The 20,188-nt window shown below is 38.9% G+C and overlaps 1 protein-coding gene across 1 annotated transcript in view; it reads right to left on the bottom strand.

Moving 5' to 3' along the window:
• Nucleotides 1-18,757, bottom strand: part of prrg4 (proline rich Gla (G-carboxyglutamic acid) 4 (transmembrane)) — a 36,450-nt gene extending 17,693 nt beyond the window's left edge. The window contains exons 1-4 of the mRNA XM_060838661.1: nt 18,423-18,757; nt 15,960-16,084; nt 5,083-5,246; nt 2,180-2,228 (exon numbers count right to left, since the gene is read on the bottom strand). Coding sequence (XP_060694644.1) covers nt 2,180-2,228; nt 5,083-5,246; nt 15,960-16,084; nt 18,423-18,757 — 673 coding nt within the window. The remainder of the gene's footprint in view (nt 1-2,179; nt 2,229-5,082; nt 5,247-15,959; nt 16,085-18,422) is intronic.
• Between the last annotated feature and the right edge of the window lie 1,431 nt (nt 18,758-20,188).

Genomic DNA, 20,188 nt, shown 5'->3' with positions numbered 1-20,188 from the left:
CTTTGCCAAGGTGAACATCAACCATGATTATCACCATCCCTTTATCACATGCTCAGTTAGCTGGACAAGTGGTTTGTGATGCAGAGTGATGTCAACAGCGTGGACTCAATTCACACACTGGCTGAAGTTACCATGAAGATATCTCATAAAACTACAATAATTCAGACAAGATTCTTAAGCTGGCAAGGTGATTGAATTTCAGTCTTATAAATGGAATTTGAATAGATATTGTCTTATTAAGTAAAATAGTGTAAAAATAATTTGAGTAGGGACAGTAAATTTCATTTTAGAAGCCATCTCCAGTTTAAAACACATTCAGACAGCATGTGAATAGAAGGAACTAGAATTGCGGCTACAAGATAGAAGAACAGTATTTGTTTAACATTCCAGCGTCAGGTGAGAAAGAAGCTGCTCGCAACTCATTAACTAAAATATTCTAATGTTAGATGTAACTTTAACTTTATATATAAACTATGTAAAACTTTATGTATAAACGTATAACTTTATATATAAACTAACTTGATATTAGAACTGACACTATGAATTTTATAGCAATTAGTAGCAATTAACATCTTCTTAAATCTCCTTTAATAACTACAAAAATAGGATCACAAGACCTAAGATTGACCATGAAGTTGTCCATCATTGATCATGTATTCACAGGATTGGATGTGTATATCAGAAAGGGAGGTGGCAACCAGTAATATCAATGCATGTAATCACTGTAATGTGGTATGTTTCAATAACCTGCACTTTATTAGGCTCTGATCTGAGCCATGGTTAAGATGCCAACTAGGCTTTACATGAAAGCCAGATTCAGAGTGGTCTCTGGCCTTTCCCACAAATGTAGTAAAAGAGCTCTGAACAGATATCACTTGCACTGCTGAACACAAAACTGGATACCTCTGACATCTCTCCCCAGTATATTCTTTCTTTTTACTAACCTCATAAAAATAAGAAACAAATTTGCATCTCATTGCTATTTTTGGAAGCTTATAGTGTGCAAATGGGTAGCTATTATAGAATCCCTACAGTGTAGAAGTCGGCCTTTTGGTCTATCGAGTTCACACCAATCCTCTGAGAAACATCCCACACAGTCCCACCTCCATAACACATCCCTGTAACTCTGCATTTCCCATGGCTAATCCACCTAGCCTTCACATCCTTGAACACTATGAGCAATTTAGCATGGTGAATCCACCTAACCTGCACATCTTTGGACTGTGGTAGGAAACCAGTGTATCCAGAAGAAATCCATACAGATTCAGGGAAAACATGCAAACTCCACAGTGACAGTCACCCAAGGCTGGAATTGAAGCTGGGTCCCTGGCACTGTGAGGCAGCAGCAGTAACCATTGGCACCCACTGTGCCATCAAAACTACAAATGCTCTAAATTACAAGAAATGACTAAATTACAAATTTGAATGTTTCTGACCTAGGAGGACAAAATGCATTCATCAATGGAAGATGCTGAAATAGTTGAAAGTATTTCAAAATTTACTGAAGCGATAATGTAGTAGAGATACAGTAGTTTCACTGCAAAAATAGAAACTATTACACATGAATAGAAAAGATGGTTAATACAAAGAAGTGTTTGAAAATCATATTGCAAGTACCTATGTTGACATTTGTGTTTTGCATACAAGTAATCCTCAAACAATGCCTCAAAATTCCAGCAAAGGTATTATTATCAATGCACTTTTTTACAACTGTCCATTTGGATAATTTGTGTGGGGAACCAAAACTACCATCTATATATAAATTCAAAGGAGCCACAAATAAATACAATAACAAGGAATTCAGGAGAAATGTCTTTAACCAGCAAAGAGTTGGAATATGAAATGCACTACCACAGACTGTAGTTGCATTCAAGGGGAAACTTGATGGGGGGGGGCGCGGCGGCGGGAAGCACGTGTGCGCGCGCGCGCGCGAGCAGGAAAGATGTAATTACATAATTTTAAGCAGAACAGACTTAAGGTACTCCATATCATGGGGCACATCAAGATCCAAAAAACAAACAGGGCCTTGAACTCTATAGGGACCAGTAAGCTTATTCATGGAACAGGATGCTCAGGTTCGATATTCTGACTAAGAGAAGCTCCTGGGCTTATGATTTCTGTACCTGCCTTGGACCGTAGCAAATCACACTTGTAATAAAAAAGAAAAAATAAATCATACCTGGTTTGGCGTAAGGGCCCTTTGTTGTGTAATGTTTCCAAAAGATACTCTAAAAGAAAAATCATGATTTTAGAAAGTGCTAGCTAGCTTTCTCCTTGTAACAGGATATGCAATTAAAACTTTCATCTTGCTCAGTAAACGTACAATCTTATTCAACTCCATAAACTACTGATTTCAACAAGATCAATGCAAAAAACTTTCCAATGATGCAAATTCCCATCTGGGCAGAAAGTAATATGTATATGAAGGACAAAGGCTTGTTTGAATTTAGATTGATATTCCCATTGTTAAAAAAAAGAGAGTTTGTTGACATCACTTTCCAGACTCTTAAGAACATCTGTTTGGTAGTACAGAACTTGAGTAATGATTAAAAAAGACACATTTTATGAAGCTGTTCAGCTTGCATTCGTTTGGATATTCACAAGAATACCAATGCAAACATTTTATATTTTATGAGAGGTCAATGCTGATTGGTTGGCCAGTGGATCGAATAGGCAAAGACACTAACATGGAAAATGCATCAGTTAGATGATGATTGACAGTTAACTGGCAGGTTTTATTTAAAATCAGGCAGATTAATTCTAGCTGGTCAACACATTTCCCATCAGTTCTAACAATTTAAAACGTCTATACAAACTCTTACAGCATGGAGATTTGATAAACAAAAAACCTTTTGCTCGGCTAACTTTTCCTGAACTGAAAAACTTATTTTGTTGGAAGGTTGTGATGGTATTGTGCATTTAAGACAGATTTGTTCAATAATGTTTCTCTTAATCTTTCTCCATGTTGCCTCAGCAGTGCCAGAATGTCCACTGCAGAAGCAGTGAGTAAACAGCTATGCATTCCAAGTGTTTGACAAATTAACAAAAGAAGCATGAGTGGGTGGAATCAGGATCTCACACACTAGGATTTTAATTTTGCTATCAATTGGGGTTGGAGTTGGCTGTCGAAGTGGTTGGATATAGCTCGCTCTCTTTTGTACCCAAAACTTTAATTCTCTCTCTGCTATTAGGTTTTTTTTTCAGTGTTCTTTCCTTCTGGAATGGAGGAGATAGCACATGCGGAAATTCTGTTTTGCTAAATTTGCCAAGGAGGTGTTTTATGTGATGCTGCTATATTGGAACAGTTGATGATCAGCAGTTAAATAACATTATTTTTTATTAAGTATTTCAATAGCGTTAAAGTTATGCCAATTTTGTTTTTTGTCTTTTACTATGGTGTAGAAATAAAGTATGTTTTACTTAAAACCTAGTAGACCAATTGAATCACATTTGGAACACACAGTGCCTGAACTTGCCTACAAATAAATTAAAAAGTTAGGATCTAGGCTATCTTCTTAATATATTTTGAGGGGGTTTGGTTTGGTCCATAGCAAAGGAAACCATTCACCTAAACTGAATTTCTGAACCTTCTGAACTGGAAGTCAAAACTAAACTAGCAACCCCTGGTCTAATGCATTCCATGAGAAACAGGTCTTTCATGGAATAACACAACCAGCTAGCCTTGCATATTTGGACATTTACTTAATTTGATGCTGTAGTTATCAGTATTTACTTAGACAACTTAATGTGCTCCATTCTGTATTCTTTTTACTTTTCGAGCAGAACAATCAAATTATCTCCCTTTCTTTGACAATCTAATTGGGAAACTTGCCAAGGTTCACATTCCAGTCTACTTCAAGCTGACCATTACTGGTCCATATACGCATTGGGAATCCCACAGTTTCTACATGCTTGCAAGAGCTGAGCATAGAATGGATCCATTGCAATACTACCTTTTGGATATAAAAATGGGCTAGATGATTAAGCTTATCAACAATCTCATAAATAGGTCCCAAGCCTAATTGCTCACCACACAAGCTGGATGCGGAAATAAGATGTATTTAAAATATCCTGTGAAACAAAGGTTACCCTAATCAAAGTTTCTTACAGGTTACCCTGGAAGGATAAGCTAGCTAAAAGATTTGAACAACAGGTGAAGCCAACTGTTTCATGCTGTTACTATGTAGCATTAACACATATCCACCACTAATAAGATGCTACCTTCATGCCAAAAAGATGCTCAGTTACATAAATAGGTATTGTGTGAATGTCAATGTCGGTGCGATGCTAGGAACATAAGCTGTACTGACCACTAGATTTTGGAACATATCTAACAGCAGATCGCTTTAGCTGCTTGAAACAGGCAAGATACTGACCAAAGCCAACCACCCTGTGCTTGCAAAATTCAAAGATTGTGTCAAATAATTGATGTGATTCCATGACTGGACAACATTTGCTAAATAATCTTGACTGTGGTAAGAGTTATGCTGAAAAGCAATTCAAGGTGTCAGTCAGGCTTGCAGGGTGGCATACCTGTGCATATACACAGGCCGCTGTTCTTGGCAGACAGATCCACATTGCTCCTTTTTCAACTTAAAGTAGGCATCAGCCTAATTTTGATTTGTTCCTCAAGGCAACACCCTGACTGATATAAATTCAGACAAAATTTACCAGTTAACTGTCATTTATCATTTAATTGGGGCATTCTCTATGGCAACACCTGTTCTACCATTCACAGGCCATTTGTAGAGCAATCAGCACAGTCTTCTCAGATCATAGAAAATGTTGTTCCTCTTTACACTTTCATTCTTGTAAAGTGTCATAATAAATGCAAGTCAAGAAATTTTTTTTCTTCAGTAATACTCTTAAGAGCATTTAAGCGTAGTATTGGAAAACAGTCAGCAACTTAATGAAAAATACTGGCACAAATTCTCTTCAGGATATAAGAAGGGAGATATAATCCACCAATTTGTAGAAGTATTCATTTACAATACCTAACCAACTAATTAATATTTATTAATGATATGCTTTATATTATGTAAATAATTTAGATTACTGTTGTATAAGGTTGAATTACTTAACTGTCTTCCTGTCATCTTCAAAAACTTCGCGTGCCTCTTCAAAACTACATATTTCTTCAATACATTCTCGTTCAAGATTTCCTTGAGTGAAAATTTCAAAATCCCATCGATTGTATAGGAGACGTCGTCCCAGGAAATTTCGAGCTTCGTTTCCCCTAATAAAGGCTGTCAAAGTAAAATCAAATCAGCATGAGCAGAAACTAATATGTTAATACAAACACAGTAACCATGGAAGCTTATAACCAGCAAAAGTCATGTTACCCATATCTGTACTAGCACTTTGTTAAAGAGCGGTCTAAAATAAATCCAGTGTTCTGCTCTCCCTGACTGCAATTTATCTTCTGCTGAACTATTTAACTAATTTTCCCTGCTCCAACCAGTCCCAATTTGAAAGCATCTTTTTTCTAACAACCCTCAGGTCAATACTAACCTCGCAGGTCATTGTTTTAAGTAAATTACCATTCATTTCTGACTCCCTAGCAATCTCATTATTCATCCCAAAATAGAGATTTTGTTTTCTGGGGAAGGAATGTGGAAATGATCCAATTAAATATTCAAGGTCATGGAGGTGAACTGAGAAAGTCAACCCAAGTTCCAAACAAGTATTCAAATAACAACTAGCACAAGTTTAGCAAGCTAGCAGTCAAAGTGAAGATAAACAAAGAAGGTTAATAGGTTATTGAAGCATTAAAGAGGCTATTCTAAAGAGATAATAAACTAAAAGATATGGTGATAGACAGGTAGGTGAGATAAATGGTGCATTTATGTTCTGAAAAATACATCCCTAACAGTACAACTGGAAACATCTGTTCAGTGTCCCAAGTTATTGTATTTCTTCAATTAAAAAAAAATGAAGCATCTGAATAGGCAGTGTACTGTGGTTTACATCTTTAATTCCCTAGAAGTTAAGATCCAAATTTCAATTGTTAGAGAGGAATATGCTCAGTTCCAACTGGACAACATCTTGTTTCTGCTGGCTGACTGAGTTACGATCCCAGTTGATGTTATTACCAGACAAGTCAGAACCCACACTGAAATCTGGCTTGATAGATTTTTTTATTTAATGAGGTGGTCTTCCACCAAAACATATACATGTAATGCTGTAGATTTGATTATAACAATAAAATAGAATTATAAGATAAAATAGAAGAAAACATGCTAATTATATGTAACAATTTTAAAGACTTTGAATTATACAATATTACATCTATCTGCACTCTTTTACAGTTTTCAAACACCAAATAGGATTCCCTTCTCCACCACATCCATCGAGTTTGACTTAACTGTGCTTTCCACTTCCATCCAAGAGAGCTCAACAGACTCTTCTGAGCCTTGAACTTAAGACTTTCTCAGCTTCAAATAACCCCTTCAGAGTTCTAACTAAATACTTTTGTTAAGTTTAAAATTAAACTATTCATAATGAAGTAATCTAATTAGAAATAACTCCCTTCTTTGGGTAAAACAGTTTTACACATCTAATGTCCACCAGGTCTTCTGTGGACTGAAACCAAAAGACTTTCCCATCCAAGCCAAAGATTCCTTTTAGCCAAAAAAAATCAGGTTTCTTATCACTAGAAGTAGGTTAATGCTCTTCAATACTTATTCTGTCCACTTGTAAAAATTGTCTCAATTGAAATTTCAATGAGAACTCCAGAAATACACTTTCATATTTTTCTGGGAAAAAAAAATCATTGATCTAGAAAGCCTGACAAGTTAATTATTAATCTGCTGCATACACACAGAACAAAAGCCACATGGCACTAGCTCAAAATCTAACTTAAAGACATATACTTAACACACCTTATATCACAATTGGAACACCAAGGAATCTTCCAACACTCTTGCCCAATCAGTTAAATAGCTAGGATTTTGGTAGTGCAGCGGCAGTATTTTTTAAATTGTCAAAATGCAAGCAGATCTTAAAAGTTTCAGTATCCCCTTTTTCCATACCTGTGAACTTAAAAATTCTTGGAAGCAAAATTTGAGGAAACTTTTTCAACTAGTGTTCACTTTATGTTTAAAACATATTAAAATTATGCTCCACATCATGTCAAGAAAACATGATACAATGTCATCCTTGTGTGGCAGTCACTCACATTTTCTACAGTGATCATCCTGTACAGACACCTAATTAAGTATGTTTGTGTGGAACTGCTTACTGCATTTATCATGTCAGGCATAACTCAGCAGTGGACAAGTCCCTGAAGGGTTTAAGATTTCTCCCCAGTGTTTTGGGTCGAATTCATCATCCAAGCAAAACAAAATCACAAAAGAAAACAGATAAATCTGGTCAATTTTTCAATACTGTTTGAGACCTTGCTGTTCACATTAACTGTCCCATTTCCCTACAACAATGACTATACTTCAATATTGCTATTGCTTGTATAGCATTTTAGGATGCCTTGAGGAATTGAAAGTTATAATGTAGATGACTTGTTTTTAAAAAAAGCATGACAGCAAAATATTTTCCCCAACACCTTGACCAGGAAATGTTGGACCAAAAATCTTGATTTACTTTTAGATGTTATTTGTTCAGTAAATGAAAATAATCATGGAAGAGCCGGCCACATCAGTTACTGACACTATTCAGTACTTTGATAACATTTTTATGACTGTTACATCACATATATGTTTGAACTGGAAATTATTGGTGTCTTATTGTTCTGTTAAAAAAATTACAAAAATAGCTGTTGTCTTAACACAAATCTTTATGAGCAAACTTCAACACTTGTAAAACATGCTAGGATTCCCCATAAACACATTTATACATTGGCACAGAAAGCATACTATGCATTCTTTTCCTGGCAAGCAAACTCAGTTTTTAAACTGTATCTGCCACACAATGAATTGAAAGTGCAGAATTCACACTAAAATACTTTCCACACATTAGGAATGGAATTTGACTCCTCTTACTCTGTCTTCTGGCCTGTTGTTCCATTAACAATACACAAAAGCTGCTCACACAACTTCGGGTAGCAACTACATACACCACATTTTATATGAAAACATACATATACATATGGTGAGACCCCAGAGTCCTGAAAGCAATTCCATTTTATGCTTAAGTACAGACCCCTTTACTTTCAGAAGGAGGCAGAGATTCTTTGCTGTTCTTTGAAAAGCCATTTCCTCCCACTCATTGCCATGGAATTCTGTTCTACCAATGCAAATTTGGCAAGATCAGACACTTCACCAATTAATATTTCTATGCAATTATATAAACAGCATCAAAACTGTCAATGTTAAAAGTGTCATACAGCACAGAAACAGAATCTTTAATCCAACCAGTCCATGCTGATTATCATCCCAAACTAAATGAGACGCCACCCCCCCCCGCCTCTGCTTCATCCATCTCTATCCAAACCTTCCCCTATTCATGTACTTATCTAAAACATCTTTTAAACATTGTAACTGTAATCACATTCATCACTTTCTCAAACTTTATTCCATACACTAACTGTGTAAAAAAAAAACTGCATGTTTTTTCAAATTTTTTTCTCCTCTCACCTTAAAGATACATCCCCTAGTCTGAGAGTCATCAAGTTGTAGAACACAAAGACAGACCCTTCGGTCCAACTCGTCCATGCTGACCAGATAGCCTAAATTAATCTAGTCCCATTTGCCAGCACTTGGCCCATATCCCTCTAAAGCTTGCCTTTTCATATATCCTTCCAGATGCTTTTTAAATGTTGGAAATGTACCTACCTCCATCACTTCCTGGCAACTCATTTCAGACACGCACCACCTTTTGCATGAAAACATTGCCCCTTAGATCCCTTTTAAATCTTTTCCCTCTCGCCCGAAACCTATGCCTTCTAGTTCTGGACTCTCCCAACCTAGGGAAAAAACCTTGTCTATTTACCCCATCAATGCCCCACATGATTTTATAAATCTCTATAACGTAACCCCTCAGCCTCTGACGCTCCAGGGAAAACAGCCCCTCCCTGTAGCTCCAACATTCCAACCCTGGCAACATCCCTGTAAATCTTTTCTAAACTCAAGTTTCACAACATCCTTGCTACAGGAAGGAGACCAGAATTGCACACAATTTTCAAAAATTAGTCTAACCAATGTCCTGTACAGCCGCAACCAACTTCTATACTCAATGCTCTGACCAATAAACAAAAGCATACCAAATACCTTCTTCACTATCCTATCTACCCAAAGCTCCACTTTCAAGGAACTATGAACCTGCAAGCCCAGGTATCTCTGTTCAGCAACACTCTCCAGGACTTTATCATTAAGTGCCCAAGTCTTGCCCTGATTCGCCTTTCTAACATGCAGCACCTCACATTTATCTAAATTAAACGCCATCTGCCACTCTTCAACCCATTGGCCCATCTGATCAAGAGCCTGTTGTACTTTGAGGTAATCTTCTTTGCTGTCCACTATACCTCCAATTTTGGTGTCATCTGCAAACTTTGTTCACATCAAAATCATTTATATAAATGAAGAAAAGTAGTGGACCTAGCATCGATTCTTGTGGCACACTAATGGTAAATCGGCCCCAAGTCTGAAAGGCAACCCTCTGACTTCTACCTTCAAGCTAATTCTGTATCCAAATGGCTAGTGCTCCCTGCATTCTATGTGATCCAACCTTGCTCCAGTCTGCATGAGGAACCCTGTTGAACACCTAACTAAAGTCTATATATATATATCACTTCCACTGCTCTGCCCTCATCAAGCGTTTGTTACTACTTCAAAAATCTCAATCAAGTGTGTGAAACATGATTTCCCATGCACAAAGCCATGATAACTATCCCTAATCAATCCTTGCCTATCCAAATACATGTACATCCTGTCCCTCAGGATTCCCTCCAACAACTTGCCCACCGTTGATGTCAGGCTCACTGGTCTATAGTTCCCTGGTTTTTCCTTATCACCTTTCTTAATTATTGGCACCACATTAGCCCAACCTCCAGTCTTCAGCACCTCACTTGAGACAATTGATGATACAAATCTCTCAGCAAGGAGCCCAGCAATCACTTCCCAAGCTTCCCACAGAAGTCTAGGGTACACATGATGAGGTACTGTGGATTTATCCACCTTTGCGCATTTTTAAAGATCCAGCATCTCCACTCTGTAATAGACATTTTTCTAAAATGTCACCATCTATTTACCCACGTTCTGTTCTTTGATGTCCTTCTCCACTATAAACACTGATGCAAAATATTTGTTTACTATCTCTCCCATCTCTTGGGGTTCCACGGATAGGCTGTCTTGCTGATATTGAGGGGTCTATTGTCTGGGAAAAGTGAGGACTGCAGATGCAGAATGTCAAAATCAAAAAGTGTGGCACTGGAAAAGCACAGCAGGTCAGGCAGCATCCAAGGAGCAGGAGAGCCATCGTTCCGGACAAGTCCTTCATTCCTGAAGGAGAGATTATGCCTGAAAACTCTATTCTTCTGCTCCTCGGATGCTGCCTGACCTGCTGTGCTTTTCCAGCACCAGAATTTTTAACTCTAAGTCCTATTCTCTCCCGAGTAACCCATTTGTTCTTAATGTATTTATTAAAATCCCTTTTGCCCTCCCGATTTCCCTCTGAAATATACCCCTATTGCCTTTATACTTTAAAGATTCACTTGATCTCTGCTGTCTTTACCTGAAAAATGCTTCCTTCTTTTTCTTGATTATACCCTCACTTTCTCTAGTCATCCAGCAATCCCTGCACTTACCGCCCTTGCCTTTCATTCTAACAGGAATATAGTGTCTCTGGACCCTCCATACCTCCTACAACATGTCTCCATGACTACTGCCCAGTGGCCCTAACTTCAGTGGTCATGAAGTGCTTTGAAAGGCTAGTCATGGCATTAATCAACTCCAGGCTCCCCACGACTCTTGACCCACTCCAATTTGCCTATTGGACCAACAGATCCACATCAGATGCCATTTCACTTGCCCTTCACTCCTCCCTAGAACATCTTGACACCAAGAACAGCTACATAAGAATCCTACTCATTGACTACAGTTCAACCTTCAACACTATTATCCCCTCGAGACTGATTACTAAACTTAGTGATCTCAGGTTAAGCCCCACTCTCTGCAACTGGATCCTCAGTTTCCTGACCCACAGCCCATAATCAGTGAAGATTGGGGACAATATTTCATTCTCACTAACACTCAACACTGGAGCCCCACCAGGGGTGCGTACTCAGCTGCCCATTGTACTTACTATCTACCCATGACTGCATCACCAAATACCAAACTAATGCCATTTACAAGTTCACTGATGACACCAACATAGTCTGTCGAATCTCAGATGGCAATGAAGCAGACTAAAGACGGGAGGTGGAAAATCTGGAAAAATGGTACACTGAGAACAACCTAGCTCTCAATGCCGGCAACCTCCCCCCCACTTACACATTAGCTGCAGAGGTGAAACGAGCAGAGAATGTCAAGCTCCTGGGAGCGGTCATCCATAACAAGCTTTCTTGCACTCTTCATGTGGATGCACTGGTTACAAAGGCCCAACAATGTCTCTTCTTCCTCAGGCAGCAGAGGAAATTTGGCATCACAGTGAATAACCTTGCCAACTTTTATAGGTGCGCTATCGAGAGCATTCTGTCTGGATGTATCACTACTTGGTATGGCAACCATACTATTCAAAATTGGAGACGGTTACAGAGAGTGGTGAACTCGGCCCAGACAATCACAAAGGCCAACCTTCCATCTATAGAATCCATCTACCGGACCTGCTGTCAAGGAAAGGCTGCTAGCATTCTCAAAGATCCTTCCAACCTTTGCAATGTTTTTCTACAACCTCTGCCATTGGGGAGAAGGTAGAGAAGCCTGAAACAAATGCATCAGCCAGTTCCGAAACAGCTTCCACCCTACTGTTGTTAGAATACTGAATGGACTCACAAACGCTTAACATTCCACTGTACCTGTGTTTTTGTTTTTGCCACTGTTTATCTATTATTTACTTATCTATGTGATCTGCCTGTATTGCTCACAAGACAAAACTTTTCACTGTGCCTTGATACACATGACAATAAATTCAATTCAATTTTTGAAGGCTTCCCATTTTCCAGCTGTCCCTTTAATTGCACCCAATCAACTTTTGAAAGTTCTTGCCTAATACCATCAAAATTAGACTTCCTCCAATTCAGAACTTCAACTGTTAGATCCTGTCTATCCTTTTCCATCACTACTTAAAAACTAATAGAATTGTAGTCACTGGCCCCCAAAGTGCTCCCCCATTGACACCTCAGTCACCTGCCCTGCCTTATTTCCCAAGAGTAGGTCAAGTTTTGCACCTTCTGTAGTAGGTACATCCACATACTGAATCAGAAAATTTTCTTGTACACACTTAACAACTTCCTCTCCATCTAAACCCTTAACACTATGGCAGCCCCAGTCTTTGTCTGGAATGTTAAACTACCCTATTATTCTCACAGGTAACAGGTCTCCTTACACATTTGGTGTATGTGTATGCGTATGCGTGTGATCCTATCCTAGCCATATTCCCAGGAATACCCTCCCTAAGTTGAACCATGATGTTATCCCTCATTAAAAATGCTCCCCTTCCTCTCGTGCCTGCCTTTCTATATCATTTGTATCCTAAAACATTAAGCTGCCAGTCCTATCCATTCCTGAGCTACATCTGTGTTGCTCAGGGATGGATATCATTACTATGACATCCCAGTCCTATGTTCCTAACCATGCCATGCCATGAGTTCATCTGCCTTCCCTGTTAGGCCTCTTGCATTGAATCAAATTCAGTTTAAAATTTACCTCGTTCTCTGCTTTGTTCCTGCTTACTCTAATTGTTTGACTTGTTCCTTTTCCAAACTATACCAGTCTCAGACTGATGATCACTTTCTTCTCCTGACATCTCCAACGAGGAAAGAGACACTTGCCACTCCCCTGATCTATCCCCTTCTTAAATTTTATAAACTTCTGCAAGGTCACCTTACAACTTCCTACGCTCCAATGAATAACACCCCAACTTATCCAGCTTCCCCTTATAACTCAAACCCTCCAGCCCTGGCAATACCCTGGTAAATTTCTTCTGAACCCTCTCCAGTTTAATAATAACCTTCCTAGAAGAGGGCGACCTGAACTGGACACAGTACTTCAAAACAGGCCTCACCAATATCCTGTACAACCTCAACATAACACTCCAACTCTATACTCGGAGGAACGAGTGATGAGAGCGAGCATGCTAAATGCCTTCTTAACCACCTTGAGTCAAAAGCAATGTCTCTAGTGTAGAATTGCACTCAGCCCACAAGCAACTACATAGCTTGGAGATTTTACAAAAATAACTTGCACTAATATTTCCTGAAGTTTTAAAAGCTAATTGAATATTGTCACAACTGTATATTGGATATGAGGCAGACATTTCTGCACAGCAAGCTTCCACAGACAATAAGATGATGGTGATCAAATCTAAAACAAATACTGGCTGAGGGATAAATACTGCCAACAATGTCAGGGAGAGCACTCCAGGTTTTTTTTCAAAATAGTGGCAACGCAATTTTTTTTACATCTGCCCAAGATAGAGACAGAGGCTAAAGTTTAATAACTCTTCCTCAGTGTTGCTCTGGGACAGTCAGCCTGAACTTGTTGAACTTGTTGAACAGCAAAATCAAAATTCTGCACATGTTGGAAATCTACAACATTAGTGGGCAGCACGGTGGCACAGTGGTTAGCACTGCTGTCTCACAGCGCCTGAGACCCGGGTTCACGTTCTCCCCGTGTCTGCGTGGGTTTCCTCCTCATATACGAGGGAAAAAGGGCACTCGATGGATTAGATATTGGTATGTGGGGCAGGGTGCTCCGGTTTCCTCCCACAGTCCAAAGATGCGTGGGTCAGGTGAATTGGCCAAGCTAAATTGCCCGTGGTGTTAGGTAAGAGGTAAATGTAGGAGCATGGGTGGGTTGCGCTTCGGCGGGTCGGTGTGGACTTGTTTCCACACTGTAAGTAATCTAATCTAATCTGAAGTAAAGATATTGGAAATGTCTTTATCTTTCTGAATCCCACAGAGTCTACGTTTCAGGTCAATGACTTGTTTTATCAGAACTTGAAATAATTAGAGCTATAACAGACTTTGTGTAAGTACAAATGCAGCAAAAGGGATAGGGGAAGAAACAAAAGGGAAGGTATGTGACAGGGTGGAAGACGAGAGAGATTAAATGTTGAAAGAAATAATGGCATAAACAAAGGGTAAAAGTAAACTTAAAAAGTGATAACTCTTACGATGTAAAATTTGTTAAACTCAGCTTGTAAAAGAGGGCTGTAAAAAAGACTAAATGAAAAAGCAGTTGCTGTTTCTTCAGCTACCCTCCCCTTTCAGAATTCTTAAAGGGACCATTCCCTCTGCAGCATCCTCATCCATCCCCCTATCATCCCAAAAAGCACCTTTCCTTTGTCACATTAGCACAGGAGATACAACTCTGACCTTTTATCTCCTTCCCTATCATTCATGGTCCCAAACACCTCTTCCACATGAAATAACAATTCATCTGTAATTTATTTCACTTCAATATATTGCTCACAACACAGTCTTCACTTTACTGGGGAGACCAAATAGATCACATGTCCACTATGTAGAATGCCACTGTTTAGTCCACAAGTAAATCTCCTAACCTTTTGGTTGCTTATCATTTTAAATTTTTCCAAATCATTCTGACCTAAGCCAGCAACTATATACTTATGAAGCAGAATCCAAGCTCAAGGAACAGCACTGTTCTTTTTAGTTACGAACTTTATGGCCTTCCAAATACTACATTCACTTCAACTATTACATATTATAACCACTATAGCTATTTTCTCAGATAGCAGCAATTGGTGGTTCCACTCTCTCCTCCTGCCTGCCCCACATACCAATATCTAATGACTTAGATGTGGTGGTGTACCCATCCATCGAGTGCCCTTTTTCCCTCGTATATGATAGCCAACCAGTGATTGGAAGGTGCTGTCAAAGCATGCCTGTTGAGTTATTGCAACTTATCTTGTAAATGGTACAGATTTCTTCTACTGTATACAAGATGATGGATGGGGGAGGTTGTGTTGTGAATGATGTTGACTTTTTATTTAAATATTGGAGCTGCAGTAATCCAACCTAATGAGAATTATTCCATCACACTTATGACTTGTGCATTATAGATGTTGGACAAGCTTTGGGAAAATCAAGACGTGAGTTATTTGCTGTGCAATTCCCAGCCTCTTGACCTGCTCATGCAGTCATAACATTTATACAACTGCTCCAATTACATTTCTGATTAACAACAACCCCAGAATGTGGACCAATTAACATATCCTTTTTTCCTTTGCATTATCATGCCTGTTGTCAATTAAACACATCTCTTTGTTCTCCCATCAAATTTTCCTGCCTCTGTACGAATTTATTCTGTTTTGGGGAAAAAAAATCTATTTGATTGGAAATGTTTACTCTCTCTGCATATGCTGCTTGAAGTGCTGAACATATCCCGAATATTCTTTTGTTTTCAAGTTCCTGGTGTGGCAGCTATTAATAAAAATGCCAGAAATGCACAACAAATATGCAAAGATGAGAAAAGTCAAATTACCCTTCACGCTTTAACAAAATCTATTTCAAAACAGGGTAAAAATATTAATTTTGATAACTGTTCCATGATCAATTTATGAAAGAAAAAAGGAAAATCAAATAAAGAACTGTATTTACATGATAATTTCTATGATCTCAGGTCATGTCAGTACAGCCAATTAAGGATTTTAGAAATCTGGTCTCTATTGTAAATGTATGGCACACTACAAGGTATAAATGACCAGTTGATCAGTTTTAAGTGATACTGAGAGATAGATATTGTCCAATGCATCAAAGATAACTCCCTTGCTCTTCCTCAAAAGAGGGAGAATGGTCACCATAATCACATTAGTAATACAAACATTACCTTTTCTTTGTGGTTTTGGAGTATGACTGGATTGTGCTTCTGACATGTCAGGAAACTCTGCCATTCCATTAGAAAAGATAGACAGCTGAGTGATAAGCATGAGCAAATGGATCATGATTGTACTCCTGCAAACAGAAAGAACTGCATTAATAGTAAAACTTGATTGACAATGTTAAAAAAATCCTCTGATATATTTCAATGTCACATTTCCATTGCACTCAGGACAAGAGTAACCAGATAGAAATTTTAAAACTTCACAGGAATAAGAGTAAGCTATTCTGCTTGTGATTACTTGATCATTCAATTACATTTTATAATATTCATTCACAGGATGAGGGCATCACTGCCTAGGCTAGCATTTATTGCCCATCCTTAATTAAGAGGGAAGTTGAGAGTCAACCACATTGCTGTTGGTCTGCAGTTATATGTAGGCCAGACCAGATAAGGTTGGTAAGTTTCCTTCCCAAAAGGATTGTCAGCATGATAAAAGGATTTGATATAATAAGTTCCTTTGAACTATTTTCTCTGATCAGAAAAGTATATTACGATAGCTAAATGTTTAAAACAAAATGTAGTACTAGACCAATTAGGAGTAAAATCAGAAAAAATTGTCCTTGGTTCCCAGCAACAAATCATGGGACATTTTAATAAATTTTCATTGGATGCTGCCTGACCTGCTGTGCTTTAACCAGCAACACATTTTCAGCCCACATTTGAATAAATGAAAAGGCTATGTATTATCAAATCATAACCATTGCACAGATCGAGGTCATTCATTCTATTATGTTTGCAGCAGCTTTTTGAAAGAGTTATTCAAGTAATTCCATTCCCTTGCTCTCTCAGCATGTCTTTACATTTATTTTTCCCCTTTTCAATGCATATTCAATTCCCTCCCAGCAAAATCAAAGGATTTTTAAAAGGACATGCGTAACTTCTAACAATGAAAATAAATTTTAAAGCTGTGATAAACACACATTTTGTGCAGTATAAAATTATGGCACTATCCATCTACATTAGTTCACAACAAAGCTTTTACATCATGCTGCTCCTGACACTGATGGCTCCTTACTACAGTGGTAGCATTCTTTGGGAGAACACCAATTTATTATGCATGTCGTTCTATTTACACAGTTTGTAACTGTCTTGCAGTTTCAATCCTTCAATGGATCTACATGTTAATTACATATTGGTGTGTTTTCCCCCTTGGTCTAATCAACCTTTATTTCTCAATCAACACAATGTGGTGAACAGTTACCTCATGGCTGTTTGAGAGCTAACTGTGCACTGAGTTTTTCAACATTACAACAATAATTAGGTTTCCAAAAAATGTTATCAGTAAAGCTCTTTGGGCCTCCTGAGCTGGGGAAAACCCCCAAATGTAAGATTTTTAAAAATTTAAATACATCCAAAATGACATCCAGAGAAAGTGGTAATGTGCGAACAGGTAATAATGGCGGGTTCAGTCTTAATTCCCCTTCTCACTTCATTACTTTGCCTTACTTATAGGGGTGGGTCGGTGAAAGAGTTAGCAGCTTTCTTTTTGCTGAAGACTTCAATGTAGTTAGGTTTGCAACAATTGAAGGAAAGAGCTACAATGTCTAACAACTAAACAATGATTTTGGCTCTTCACTGAACATTAATTTTGCAGGTTTAAAACGACAGAACTGAATGTTAAGGACCCTTTTTTTTCTCCAGATCGGTTGTGGTAACGGTAAGGTTGAGAAGGGTGCGTACAAGTCAATGGGGGGGGGGGGGGGGGGGAAACATTCTAGCCTACAGGAAACCTTTGGCGATAAAATCATGGATTAGGATTTTAAAAAGCACACTTATTCTTGTGTGCGCAAATAATGCTTACAACTATGAGAACGAGTAGTGTAAATGCAGTCTGAACCCAGAATCAGAATGTGACCTTATTGAGGAACAAAGCAGAAATAGACCCTCCAGTGCAATAAAATCTCAGTCCACTTAATTTAAAAAGTCACTTCGTGCGTTAATGTCGGCTCGACGTTCCACGGTATAAAAGTGAAACCGAAATCAGTTTTCCAGACTACAAGTGCATTCTCAAATTCCCTTTCAGACTTTTCACTAAATCATTCCTACCATTTATCTTACTAACGTTCTTGAGATTATTGGCACGCTCTAAAATTACCATCTTTCACTTCCATCTAAATTTGATTCATTGAGGAATCCAGGAAAACTACAGCATGGATGTACGCCATTTCCATTCTACATTGCGTAGCGGAGGGAAAGGGGCACCTCATTGACGGAGATAGCAGTAATTTTCGGGCCTCTCAGAAGCAATTGTTTGCAATGCTTAGACACACCACGTTTCAAAATAAAAACTACAGTCCGAAAACTCGCGATGAGCATTTCCCGAGTTCCTGTCTCTCTTCAATCGGGCGTTGGAAAATGCGACACACACTTTCCCACTCTCATCCCACCCGGGCAAATCTCCACACTCACCTGATCAATGAAGCCCAAGGTAAAGGGGAGAGTGAGAGAAGTTCAAAGCTGACAGACAGCAGCTGGTTTATTAGAGTACCGTTCCGTGATAATTTGCAATCGGGTTGCTCCGGTTTGTTTGAGAGACAGAACCAAAGCGCAGAGCCTTCAAAATAAGCGCTTCGGACACATTCGGTGAAGGCTGATGGACTGACACATCTTGGACCACTGACCAGCAAGCGGCGCTGGTTCTCTGTCCCCTGTTGAGATAGAAGGTAGCCAGCGCCGATTGGTTTGTTTTTGTTCCAATACAAGGTATCCAACACTCGTCCACGCACTGCGCATGTGCGATCCATCATAGGTTATAGTGTTTGGCCGAAAGTAGTATCTGCTGACAAAAATACATTTTAGAAAAGGTGGATTAATTTCAAGTTTAAAACGCTATTTCCCCCATTTCTTTTAAGATCCAATTTTAATCCCCCTGGCGCTGCAAACTAATGGCCATTTCTAACCCCTCTCTTCCCTGCAATGCCCTGAAAAGTGTGGTTGTCTCACAAATGCATCCCCACGTATATAAATAGTTTATTTAAGTGCAAGTTGTTGATTGGAGACTTTAGGGATTAAGGATAAATTAAATGCCAGTTACCTCATATTCTATTCCAGTGCACAATCAAGTTTCTCTTCAAGGTTTGCAAAGATTTGTAGCTCGGGTGCCAGTTGCTGTGGTTGTGGGTATGTTTGCCAAGCTGTGAAGTTCATTTGCAGACATTTCATCTCCTGTCTAGGTGACATCTTCAGTGTTTAGGAGCCTCCCATGAAGCGCTGCTGTACTGTGTCTTCTGGAATTTATTTGGTTACATTCCAGCTGCTTCTGGTTGCCAGTTCTGGTAGTACGTTGTAGTGGCTGATATATTGGGTCAAGGTCTATGTGTTTGTTGATGGAGTGTGTGGATGAGTTCCATGCTTCTAGAAATTCTTTGGCTGTCCTCTGTTTAGCTTGTCCTATGATTATTGTGTTGTCCCAGTCGAATTTGTGGTCTGTGTCATCTGTGTGTATGGCTACTAGGGAGGCAGGTGATTGTGATGTTTAGTAGCTAGCTGGTGCTCATGGATGCAGGTTGCTAATTGTCTGTCTATTTGTCCCATATAGTGTTTTGTGCAGTTTTTGCATGGAATCTTGTAAATGACATTAGACTTGCACATGATGGGTACTGGGTCTTTTGTCCTGGTGAGTTGTTGTCTGAGCATGGCTGTTGGTTTATAGGCTGTCATGAATCTGAATGGTCAGAGAAGTCTGGCTGTTAGCTCCAAGTTTTTTTTTATATAAGGTAGCATGGCTAGTGTGTTGGGTTGTGGTATGTCCTCCTCATGTTGTTTGTCCACTAGGCATTTGCAGATGAAGTTGCGGGGATGTCATTCTTGGTGAAGACTCTGTAGAGGTCTTCTTCTCTACTGGAACTGGCAACCGGAAGCAGCAGGAACAGAACCAAAATAAATTCTAGAAGATGCAGTTCAGCAGCACTTCACAGGAGGCTCCAAAGCACTGAAGACGTCAACTAGACAAGGGACAAAATGTCTGGAAATCAACTTCCCAGTTCGGCAAATATCCCCAAAACCACAGCAAGTTTCTGTACTGAACCTACTTTAAAACATATCTTTTACTTCATATTCCCTGTTCTCATGCTTCCTACTAAGATGAATTACTTTACAGTCACTGCAACAAATTTCATCTGCCAAATTTCTTGTCCTTTTCACCAAACTGTCTGTGACACCCTGAAGTCTGTAAT

Source organism: Hemiscyllium ocellatum, chromosome 18 (assembly GCF_020745735.1).
Source record: "Hemiscyllium ocellatum isolate sHemOce1 chromosome 18, sHemOce1.pat.X.cur, whole genome shotgun sequence".
Lineage (NCBI taxonomy): Eukaryota > Metazoa > Chordata > Chondrichthyes > Orectolobiformes > Hemiscylliidae > Hemiscyllium > Hemiscyllium ocellatum.
Note: the sequence above shows the minus strand (reverse complement) of the source record. Positions and strands in the feature narration are given on the sequence as shown.